The 12,930-nt window shown below is 34.7% G+C and overlaps 1 protein-coding gene and 1 pseudogene across 1 annotated transcript; one reads left to right on the top strand and one right to left on the bottom strand.

Moving 5' to 3' along the window:
* The first annotated feature begins 7,199 nt into the window (after nt 1–7,199).
* LOC141843596 (uncharacterized) lies at nt 7,200–9,183 on the top strand (annotated as a pseudogene).
* A 742-nt stretch (nt 9,184–9,925) lies between these two features.
* On the bottom strand, nt 9,926–11,804 carry LOC141843595 (uncharacterized). Its single transcript, XM_074731649.1, has one exon. The coding sequence runs from the start codon at nt 11,802–11,804 to the stop codon at nt 10,026–10,028; it is 1,779 nt and encodes a 592-aa protein (XP_074587750.1). The 3' UTR covers nt 9,926–10,025.
* Between the last annotated feature and the right edge of the window lie 1,126 nt (nt 11,805–12,930).

The raw sequence follows: 12,930 nt of genomic DNA, 5'->3' as shown, positions 1-12,930 counted from the left end.
TTTAAAATATTAAAGCATAAATAAAATTCCATAGGCATTGAGTTAATCATTTATGACTTTACTCACATTTGGTACTTCTTCTCTACGTGTGAAAGGATTATACAAATCATCAATAATTTCTTTTCCTTTCCTTCTCTGATGTTTTATGTTCTTGTGGATTTTATTTTCTTTGAAAAGGGGTACATTTTTACTCACATTAGATTTTTCTAATCTACTTCATGCTTCAGCTTTCTATCGTGTACATTCTCTTCTTAGGTCTTTAAAACGCACTACGTTTACTTCAGCTACTAATGATCATTGTTTGAACCATGATTTGCAAAATCACGATTTAGATTATAGAATTGTACGATCTTACTATTCAAAAGTACTGAATCAATCCATGATCGAATGAGATTGGGCTTTATATTGGAATTGTAACAATATTGTTGAAATCGTATAGTGATTCGGTCCAAGATCAAAGGATGGAACAACTCAATAAAATGTCCACGATCAACTATTTCTGATCGGCTGGATATATATTGGGTTTACTTCCACTGGGATACTTCGAACAAGCTTAGTATGCATGAACCTTGAAGGGTCTCTTTTTGAAAGTTAGAATGAAGGTCAAGGCAGACTTTAGCTTAGCCCTCTGACGCTTAAGTCAGATTCTAATAGTCAAGGATTAGAGGAGAAGGAGAATATGAATAGTATAGGAAAAAAGTGTGATTTTCATATGCATGCCTGTGCCCATGGGGAACAGGCTTTTCTTTGTATTACCTTGAAGGAGAGAGACACACCCCCAAGCACATAGCACAGACGATGGGTACTGCATGGTATTGCTGGTGTAATGGTCAAGGGTCGATTCTAAGAGGTGATGACCTGGGGTCGATCCCACCATGTGTCTAACGCCTGTACACCTGCATGAACCTCCCTCCATATCCATGGAGCCGACTCTAGGGGGTCGTTGAGATAGCAAATCTACTTTTTTTGAAGGAGAGAAACACAACCCCACATTCCTCTATCCACGTCCCAGTCACCCACGTTTGAGTTAAGGGGATGTCACGTCGTCCTATGTACGTTCCCCGCTTTTTGGTCACTCATGTTCGGGCCCCTTGTGGCCCCATCTCGAACAGTCTTCCTTTCGACTTTTTGTCCAAACTTTATCTCGGTCACCTTGAGCAGTCTTCCTTCCGACTTTTCATCATTTGGATGCACCAAATCCTTCCAATTTAACCCCGTCCATCCTTCTTGCTCTGCTAAAGTACTCTTCCGCAGCTCCTAGTATCTTAGATGCACTAAGCCTGTCCCATGCCATCATTCTTGCTCGCTCGCGTCTTCTGTCAAGGATTTGCCATCTCCTATGTTCCTTAATCATCAAGTACATGTGTATTCTTTCTAAATCTCTGCAGTACACTTACACACATATGAAAACACAAAAGGACTTGACTTAAACTTATTCGACAACACATTAATATACCACTAAAGGCTCAACAATATGATAGCAATATAATTTTATTATTGGGGCAAGACTCCCTGTATAATAATAGACACAAATATTTTAAAGACTAGCTGAGGATAAAACTTAATTGTGAACTAGATCTCAGCAAACTAATTAAGTATGCAAGAATTTATTCCTTTACATACCTAACTACTCTTCAATTCTCTTCTACCTTCTCTCCAATTCCTTTAACACTACTCTTTGTTTCAGGTTGAAACTTCTTTGCTTATTTTAAATAATTGCACTTTCATAAACTTAATTAGATTTATATATATAATGATCGAACATATATATATTGAAAATGAAAGACGATCAAACTGATCAAATGAACATGTAACATATCTTCAATTCCTGGCCAGCACCAATTCAAGTTTAGAAGGAAAAAAAAATACAAATACTGCAAGATGAACAATATAATTATATTCAATTAATTGCTTAGTGATTGGCAATTAAGCAGTCTTCTTCTGAGGAAGGAAGCCACTGACTTTGCCCACAACACCAACAACACTTTGGTCTTGATCTCTTCCTCTAGCTCCCTTCCCTTGTGCGCCTCTCCATTAAGTAGTACTCCTGCCCCATTGCAAGCCAATAGATACGGAGGAGGAAACTCTCCGTCCGACGACGACTCCGTATCGCTATCATCATCACTGATCTCCAGGTAGTCTACCCCAGCCATGGCCAGAGCTTCAATGGAAGCTGCACCCATTATTGCATTCATTCACTAATAATCAAAATACAAAGTAATGATGCATGGTATTTATAGGTTTGCAAATTAAAGGCAAGAAAGAAGGTCAAAATGATGGGTGATGAGATGTTTGAATGGATTAGTAGACTAATTAATTACAAGTTGGTCAGTGCATGCATGCACTGCGTGAAACCTGTGATCGATGTTGTGGATCGATGAATACTGGAATTAAGTATACGGTCAATCAATTAAGCACACGAGAGACGAGACCGCGTGCATGCAAATGCAAATGCAAATGCAATGCATGCAGTTGAGTACGTTTAATTTAATCGATCTATCTAGGCAAGTCATGAATTAAGTAGCTCTTCTTTAAAAAACAAAAGATGAAATTTATAACCTCAATAGTTTCGTACGATCAGTTCCATTTGTAAGGAGGTAAATCAAGAAACTATAATTGATCATGATGAAGGAAAAGACTTCGTCAAAATTTAAACATTTACCCTCTTCTGTAAATCTACTCCGTCGTAACTTGTGATCGATGTTGTGGATCGATGAATACTGAAATTAAGTATACGGTCAATTAAGCACACGAGAGACGAGACCGCGTGCATGCAAATGCAAATCCAAATGCAATGCATGCAGTTGAGTACGTTTAATTTAATCGATCTATATAGGCAAGTCATGAACTACGTAGCTCACACTATGTATGTGCATGGCCATAAAAAGTTACTTTGGAGGTAGCTAGCTAGCTACCTTTGATAGCATAAAAAAAGTATATATTGAAATCGTTAGCTAGAGAGATGTCTCTTTTTATTAATTTATAATCGAAAGGGCATCCTCATCTCACCTTTAATTTATATATTTTACTTTTTAAAATTATCATTATTTTTTATGTTATCGTAGTAGTTATGAATTCATAACTAATACACAATTATAATAGTTATGATTTAGTATAATTGTTACATATTTAATAGTTGCTATAATTATACAATTATAGTAATTATGATTTTGTAACTGTTATACATAATATTGACTAGTATTGATAAAAATAAACTATTTATATTATAACCATTATGATTCGTAATTGATATATATAATATGATGTTGATTTATAATACTAATCAATATTGACCAGTATTGATCAGAAATTAAACGTCTATATTATAAGAGCTATGAACTATAATTACTATAACACAGTATTATTAGTATTGATCATGATTAAAATGCTACTATACTATAATATTGATAAGTATTGATAACAGATGAAATACTCATAATTATACTAACATCGATACAATATAATTTATTTATGTTGATTAAAGTTGAAGTATTTATATTATAGTAGTTATGAACTCGTAACTATTATAATAATATTAAAAATTGATAATAATGAAAAAGGAACATCTCTTTGACTATTTCAATAAAAAATGATGTCCATTTGATTTTTTTTTCCTTAATTATTTTTTTATAAGATTAGGCCTTATTAATTATTTATATTTTGACAAAACAAAATAATTAGATTGTAGATAGATGTTTAGTTATAGCACTTACACATATAATAAAAATATGTATTATTTATATATATAGATAATTATAAGTCTTTATTTATAATTTTGTACAAAATTATATTAATTGTGCAGAAATGATGAGCTTCACGTTGATCACCTGAAACCTGTGACTGTGGACTCGACTATAATGTACATGTACAAGTATATGCATGAAACCTGTGACTGTGGACTCGACTATAATATATATAATGTACATGTACAAGTATAATTTAGTTCCACCACTTAATTTGTGGTCAAATTAAATAGTATGCAACGTGCGAGTTGATAATCAACATGAACAGATAGAGATGGATCGATCTAAGATAGAACTATCTTAGACGACTACGATTCAATTAAAAAAAAACTTAGGTATTTTATAATCTATAATTTGACATCGAAGAGAATTGACGTGTTTTTTTTTTCTTTCTGTTTTTGTTCATTTTATTTTGATGATTAACACGCTTCTTTCACCTTCAAAACTCAGTCCACCTCTGATTTTTAGATCCGTCCGTGAGCATGAATGTTGGTCAAATTAAAATGTTTCATGTGCATTATATTCAAAGGTTTGAAAACACTGAAATTTATTTTGGGCGTGATAATTAATATATTATGGCAAAAAAATATTCTCGTTTGAATACGAGGATGGGTCAAATTCCTAACAAATTAGGAAAGATTGACTTTTGAAAATGACGTGGTAATAACTTCTTGAAATAAAGAATCGATGGGAAGAGATGGAAAGGAGGAATCGACAGAGGTAGTCAGGCTGAAGTAGGAGTCGACAAAAACTAGTCGACTGAAGGAGTCAGTAGGAAGTAGTCGTCTACCGCTGAGAAGACTTAACAAAAGGCTAGAAAGAGGTCAAGGCGCATCCGACATTCAAGTCAAAGTAGAACGGAGAAGTGAATAAAGAATATGAGATATTACTATGATATTAAAGATTGCATACCTTCAAACAGAGAGATAAAATATCATTTATAGAAATGAACAAATCTAACATTTTATTAATGGAAGTCTTCTTTAAGTGTATCTTTTCCTCTAATTCTAACTATGAAAGTCTTTTCATGACCTATCCCTTCATATCTTTCAAAGATAAAGAAAAATCGTATTCCTTTGACTGGTTAAATAAGTAATCAATAACTATCTTTTTCTATATAAATGTCTGTAACTGATGCAACCTATCATTTGAGCTATGTAACTAATGCAATAACTACTATAACACTATCATGATATACTACACGCTCAATTTCTTCTAAAGTTTGGAGTCTTATTTTATAATGGAGATTGATGGTATCTGATGATTCAATTTTTTTTTATAATAGATCTGAGTTAGGAATATGAAGGATTTTTGGCTCTTGGGAGAGATGATCATAACTTCTTTTTGTAATAAATTTAAATTAGGAAGACACGACTTTAGCTGCTTTCTGATGGATTTGAATTAGAGAGAGACGATTTATTCTTTTTTTTTTTTTTTGTAATAATGTAATAATGTCCTATAAAAATACCATGTATAACATACTTGGACTAAAATCAAAAGTTTCCTTACATGATAGCTAGTAATATTGACATTCTAACCGCTATCAGTCCACATCCAAGAATTATTATCACATATAGTGATTATTGATGATATTATTTTTTGTCAATGAAATACATGAAAAAAATGTTAAATTTAAATTTTAACACCAAATACTAAATTAAAAGATTTCAGACTTAATAAATAAGAATATATAAAATTTAAATTTAATAGTAGTAAATATAATAAGATAATTATTAAGATAGAAAATATAAAATTATCTATAATTAAAGGTTTTAAGTATTTATGATTTTTTTAAAAAAAATAAAGATATTGATAGAGATGTTTTATATAAAATGGTTAAAATGCAACTAATATGTGAGATTCTTTAATAACAAGATATATTCTTTCTAATAAAATTTTATCATAAAACTACATAAATTTATCTAAAAACTAAATTAATTATTTCAAAAATTAATAAAGATATGTATGCTATTATGTTTTTCCTTCCCTTTTTAAAAATATAATAGCATGTTTGTTATGATGGTACTTTTAAAATTTTAAAAAATATATAAAATAATAATTAGATCTACAATATTCTATATTGTACCAAGCAAGCACTCGAATAAAAAATAAAAATCACAAAAATAAAAATATTAAGATAAATGTAAACATAATTTAGATCAGTGTGGATCGATTTGTTTATGTAACCAAGAAAAAGGAATAAAAGAATCGTCCTTTAGATTCTCATCCAGCTTATCGTGCTCCTCATCTCCTGTAGCTTTTTTTTATTTAGATATTTAATTTTTAAATCGATTAATTTTAAAATTGACCGAACCAATCTAATTAATTACGGAAGAATTTTATTGTTACATCGGGGCCACAGATTTTGTTGCTTGTTTCCATCACTAGTTGTATAACTGTTAAGAGCATATATCCACAATAGATACTTTAACATAGTGTTATAATATTTTATTGATGTTAAATATCATTGTGAAAGGGTGTTATAATACTGTTCCAGTTAAATGTGTTCAATTAAAAATGTTAGTTTTAACAGTTATTTTAAAATTGAATAAAATTTTATTAATGATTAATTTTAACTTTTATTAAAAAATTTTAATATTATTTTTTAAAAATAATAAACTTATTATTTTAAAAGTAAGATTATTATTAAAAATAATAATAATAATTTTAATATTTTAAAATATATTTATTTAATATGATATAATTTTAAGATGATTGAGTGGATGATGAAATTCTATAAATAATGATTGTTAATGTTAAAAAAAATATGAGTGAAAGAGATATGTTATTATAATAAATATGTGGAAATGAAAAATATTATAATGGGATTATGGATGCTCTAACAAATTAATCATGACAAACTGCCCTTCATTATTGACTAACTTTTTTTCTTGATTTATTAAGCCTTATCAATAAAAAGGATCAACTAATCATTTATTATGTTAAGCCCATTGACTTTCTTATTTGATAGATAATTGAGCTAAATTAAATGAAATTTAAAATAAATTAAATGTTTAAATTAAATTAAATTTATATTATTTATGACAATGTTTTTTAGATATTATTAAAAAAAACAGTTTATAAAAAATAATTTTAAACCCACACAAATAGAAACAATTTAATAATATAAATTTATTTAAAAAATTATTTCTTATTTGATAGATAATTGAAATTTATTGATGATTCATAAACTCTATGAGTTAAACACGTGTTAAATTTTTATTAATAAATTATTTAAATTTATTTATTTATTTAATTATATAGATTATTATATAAAAAGCCAATATTGTGAGTCGACGACAGGGAGGACAGGAGTGGGAGATATGTGATGCAGTGCAGCTGTCATCTTCCTCCTATTCTCTTACCTCTCAATCTCAATCTTGACCTTCATCTCCCATTTCTGATATATCTACGTGGAGACGAAGCTATGATCACGTAGAACGTGCCTGCATGCCCATGGCTTCGTCGCCGCCGCCGCCGACGACGTCGGCAGGCTCGCATTACCGGTCGCGGTTCGGAGACACGACGTGGACCAAGGTCTTCGTCGGCGGCTTGGCGTGGGAGACGCCCAGCGAGGAGCTCCGCCGCCACTTCGAGCCGTTCGGCCACATCCTCGAGGCCGTCGTCATCACCGACAAGGCCACCGGCCGATCCAAAGGCTACGGCTTCGTATGACCCGACTACCTCTCTTTCTTCTTCTTCTTCTTCTTCTTCATCACCTCCGATGGGTCGATGAAGCAGGTGACGTTTCGCGACGCGGAGGCGGCGCGGCGGGCGGTGGCGAACGCGAATCCGGTGATCGACGGCCGGCGAGCGAACTGCAACATCGCCGCTTTGGCGGCGCCCAGAACCCCCCGAAGACAACAAGGTGTGCTCTTGATCTCAATATGCGAGATCATATCTATCTTGGGATAAAAGTTGAGATCTAAATAGGGGATTTTTGCTAGATCAGATCAAATTATGGGGTCAGAATCTAGCTAGTTTACACAGAAATTAAGTCATACTTAAATATTTCCAGTGTGAAAGTAATTTACACCTAAATTTAAATTAACTTAATAATATATTTATAAATCAAATTTAAAAAAAAATCTAGATGCCAATAATATTCAATTTTAATCTTCTCCAAGTCGCATAGAGTACTTTGCTGGCTTGCTCCGTTTTGTGTAGGGAGGATTCAGAGGCAGGGCCTAGAGGGGAGCATGCAACAGGGGACAGGGACAGGGACAGGGACAGGGTCGGCCTATGGCAGAGTGCCAGCTCAGGTGGGGCCTCCAGGAATCTACCCTACACCATATGGGTGAGTCCCACAGCATTCCTCCAGCCACAATGTCACCTACTCATCAATGCCCTCTGCCAAAAATCCAACTCCTCTCTGCTTGTTCCAGGTGTAATCAATGGCTGACCACATTGATGCACTTCTGAAACATTGTTCTCAAAAAATAGAAAATAATAATAACAATAATAATTGCATCTCAAATTCTTAAGGAAGTATTGTTTCATTGCAGGTATATGGCTTACCATTCTGAGTATGGATACCAACAGGTCAGTGCTTCCTCTCTTTGCTCTGTTCTATATCTTCTAAATCTTTTAGGTGTTCACAAATAAACCACTTTCTAGCTAGCTAACTAATGATGATTCTTGTTTATCCTGTTACATTAATCATGTTGGAAAATGAGGATTAGTCAGTTGTTTATAAATGTACCCTACAGGCTGCTGCAGTGTACAGCCCTCAAATGGGGTCTTATTACTATCAGCAAATATATGGACCAACAAGCTCATCAACAAGTGTTGGTCCTCCACCAACCCAGTATTACCCTAATATTAATATGGGGTACCCTACGCAGATGCAGTCTACAAGGGCAGGTTTCTCTTCTCTAGGAGCTTTCATGCAGTACCCCCTACATCCCACATGGAAGGGGCTCCCTTGCATTCCTCTTCTCACCATTACTACCCTTTTCAACTCCAAGCCCCATTTCAAGCAAGACTACAGCTCAATCCAACACTAGGTAACTCTACTATGTTCATTGCTTAATTTCCAAACAAAACTTAGGTGCAACAACCCTTCATGGAGCTTTTCATGAAAGGCAATTAGAAACAAGCATTCTTTCGATGCACTTGTTCTTCAATATCAGGTGCGCCCTCTTCTTGGAGAATTACATGAAGAGGTCGACACCTGAGTTGTTTTCCTACTATTTTATCATAAATACCTATTGGCATATTGATGGCACTCTCCTTTCAGATTCACAAGCTCCTCAGGAGCCCTCCACGAGTGAAGCTAGCATTGATAACCAAGAAGCTTGAAGGTGGCAAGTAATTTAACATCTTTGAAACGAAGCATGATTTGTACTCGTCGACCAACTTCATTGACCACAGAGAAAATAAGCTGCAAAAAAACTCAACGGTTTGACCTGTTTTTTTCCCCCCATTTAAAAAACTTCAAGGGTGACTAAATTTACTGATGAAACCTACTGAGGACTCCCCTATATGATGAGCAGTAATTGATGCTGAACTCTTCTCAGATTTATTTCTTTATTCTCATTATTGTTTATATAAGACATCATGTTCAGTGCATCTTTCATACTATTGAATATCAAAATTTTGATTCAACTTATATACTCATAACTAAGAAAGCAAGGGCCGCAAACAAATTGTGTTTGAAGCTACAACTTTCACTAAGTTATGCTTTTCATTTACTTTGCATAGCTTAATCAGATAAATTACTCTAGAAACTTAAAAAAGTTTTGACTAGGTAAGCTAACTAAGTTGTTTGAGGAGATAACATTCAAATGGAATCTCAATATGAAAAATTGCAGGAAGTACAAAGACTAATATTGAAGAACAGATATATTGTTAAGGCAGATGTCTGACCTTGAAAATTTAAATGAAATTGATTCTGGGAAAAGAGAAACTGATACGAGGTAATAATATGCGGGACTTATGTTCAGGTGTTGATGAAGAGTGATAGGAGTTTGAAATAGTCTTCTTGGTGAATCAAAAGTAAGCTTGACCTTTCTTGAGTGAACATTAAGAGCAAAGGATCCATCGATGTGTCAGTTACTATCACAGATCAAAATAAAAATTGGAAAGCCCCTTGACAAATTTTGCTACTTGTTTCTTCTCCATCGGTCAGGTGAAACCACAAACACATATTAGTACATATCCAGCACTCTGACAAGATCAGAATTATCTACTATGCAACATTCAACAATTTGAGAAAACTGCCCCTTCCTGAAATCTACTTAGAAAAATTTTCCATATTAGTGTGCCACTAACAACAATACATCAAAGCTTCTCAGTTAATCTTGTCATAAACAAATGCAGATTCCCTGTATCCAAAAGTATCCAAGAAGAATCAAACAAATCATGAGAAATTTCAGCACCAATTTCTGTAGCTGATGTCCTGAAAGCAAATCCAAACGAGTTGCCTTGAATGGCTCCAAGACGGGGCTTACCATGGATGCCAACAATCAAAACCTTATTGGTTTCTTTTGCAGAGCATGCACAGACTAGTGGTTTCATCTTTGCCCCTCTTTCCTTCAGTGCATCCATCAAGAAATAGCAGAACTTGGTAAGTGCCTGGGGATGGCCTAACCTATGAGTGTCAACTTGATCATCAAGCCTCAACCAGCGAAATTTTCTTCCGCTTCTAATAACCCCACTTTTGGTAATTGCACAGCTTCCTTGCCTGAGAATAGCCCTCTGCACTTCAATTGCACTCTGCATTCCCTTTCTGAGTTGATCAATGTTTTTGAGTGACAATGCAGATAAAGCATCCCCAAAATAATCAGAAGATGAGGAATATTTTTCCAGTGTACATGACTCAAGCAATGCTGTGACTCCATACACAACATCAGCAGCTGAAACCTTTTTGCAATAGCCATGTACTATCAAAAAGCTACGGTAGTAGAAATCAGTTAGCCCATACTCTGGCAAAAACCTGTCAAACTCTTCTTTCATCTTTAGTTTCACTTCATTGCTCATATACTGAAACTTCTTTTGGCAATCGATGGTGGGGAACCCCATTCTGGCTAACAATAGCTTCAGCTTTTTCAAACCATTGTCACTCCAAGTCTTAAGCTTGGTTGCTATATAGGAAGAGCACAACATTGAATCAAACAGATTCCACTCCCGCAAAAGCATGAGTCTTGGTTCATCTTCATAGACAATTCGAAAATTCTCAGGAGTCTGTATCTTCGTACCATCTTTGAGTGTAACTGAGGTTATAGCATCCATATTTTCTGAGCTGTTTATATGTTGCTCAAGTTCCATAACTCCAGCTTGATACCGCTCATTGGTTAGTCTTTCATGTACAAATTGATCTGTGAGTGAAACACAAGCCAACCACAACAGCCCATTTGTGTTCTTTCTCAGTGAATGTGCTAATTCAAACATCAAGCAACCTGATGGCCTTCCATGAAAAGTACCCAACTTGTAGTACTCTGACTTGAGCTTCGTATAGAGCCTAACTGGATCAGACTCTGGATCCTTAGAGAATTTACGGCGCTTCCTGCTCCCTCCCTCGACCTCCACATCATTGTCACTAGCACTATCCTCATCACTGTCGGAGTTCATATCAATTTCATCATCACTATTCAGATCAGATGCATTGGCCAGTGCTGAAACATCAAATTCATAAGCCAGATCAGCCTGATGTTCATCTTCCTGGCTATAAAGAACAACAACCTGCTCGTTTTGTGCATTGAGGTTGTGAAGGTGGATCGGGCGGTGGCTATCAATGACGAAAACATGAACTTCAGGCCCAAGGTTCAACAGCCTACGGAGGTCACGGTGGCAGCCCCAATTAATGAGAAGCAATGTGAAGTGCTGATCTAACAACCTCAGGTTGCGAGTGACTATTTCATCAACTTCATTAAACGAGGAAACAGGGTATACTGAGTAAAGAATTGAATCAGACGAGAGGACATGGGTTACAATCTTCAGGGCACAGAGGGAGTCCACATCAGAAGCCGACGGGAAAATAAGCAGAGGGGAAGACGAGGAGGTCAAGGCAGCATCACGAAGCCGGGCATAGAAAGGCTCAACTTTAGACTCCCTCACCATGGGTCGTCAATTAGTGTTTTTGTCCCAATTTTTCACATGTTAAGATGTAAAATCATCCTCCATCCTTCCCTCCTCCAAAGAAATTTCCTTCATGCAGAAATTTTCAGAGCAAAACCAGCAACCCAGAAGCAAAAATTCAGTTGTAGCACAAAACAAATTGAGATCAATCTATCAAGCCGTCAAAGATGCAGCAGATATCACAATCAAGCAAGACAAAGTCAGAACTGTCAACGAGAATCGTCAGAGAAAATAACAAACGGGGGATGTTCAATACCTTACCCTAATTTGAGATCAGTGAGATCGGAGGATCAGGGGCGTCGGAAGGCCTTCGCCAGCGGACGGGAAGCTGCGTCGAAAGCTGAGGAGGGAAGCAGGCGCAACGGAAGAAGGTGAAGGGGGAAAAGGTAGGGATTTTAACAAGGCGCGGGAATTGGGCGAAAAAAGGGTCCAATTTTGCTGTGTCGGCGGGAACGGATTGAATTTTAATCTTTCGGATTCAAAATTGGATCCTGATCCAAAACCACGTAAATTAACAAGTTGTTAAAATTTTTCATAACCCTATAAAAACTTATGAAAAAAACGGTTTCAAAATAAACTAAAAAAATTCTAAAATCCCATTATAACAACTACAACCAATCCTTTATCATATTAACTTTGAAGCCATCTATGTATATTTTTTAAAATAATTCAGATATTCAAACTTCGCTGAGTTAATCCTGATCTTAAAGATAGACAGCCGTTTCTTGATTTGCCTATCGAATAAATCTAAAATATTGCTTATGCACATTCACAAACAATCATCAAAATCATCTCCACGAAGTGAGCTTCTTATTTACCTTCTAAGTGTTTTACCATTGTATTATACATGTGAGGATTTAAAATCGGGTCTATTGACCATGACTATATCATCATTTATATTTAAATAAATCTTAATAAGTGAATTTTAACTATTACTTTAATATTCTCGTTTCTTATAACATAAAAAATTCTAAACCCCCCCCCCCCCATAGAATAAAAATCACAAGTCATCTAAACATATCTCTAAAAGAAAGATCAACAAAGTTTCACAATGACAACAAGATTGCAGCTGCAAAGTTATATTTTTTTTCTTATCAGACAAATTTTA

The sequence above is a fragment of the Curcuma longa genome, chromosome 12, assembly GCF_044706935.1.
Source record: "Curcuma longa cultivar G26 ecotype Majalengka, Jawa Barat chromosome 12, ITB_CL_G26_1.1, whole genome shotgun sequence".
NCBI classification, from domain to species: Eukaryota; Viridiplantae; Streptophyta; class Magnoliopsida; order Zingiberales; family Zingiberaceae; genus Curcuma; species Curcuma longa.
Note: the sequence above shows the minus strand (reverse complement) of the source record. Positions and strands in the feature narration are given on the sequence as shown.

Bases quoted from the DNA above. Each gene is read 5' to 3' on its own strand.
- LOC141843595 (XM_074731649.1), bottom strand. From the start codon at position 11,804: ATGGTGAGGGAGTCTAAAGTTGAGCCTTTCTATGCCCGGCTTCGTGAT.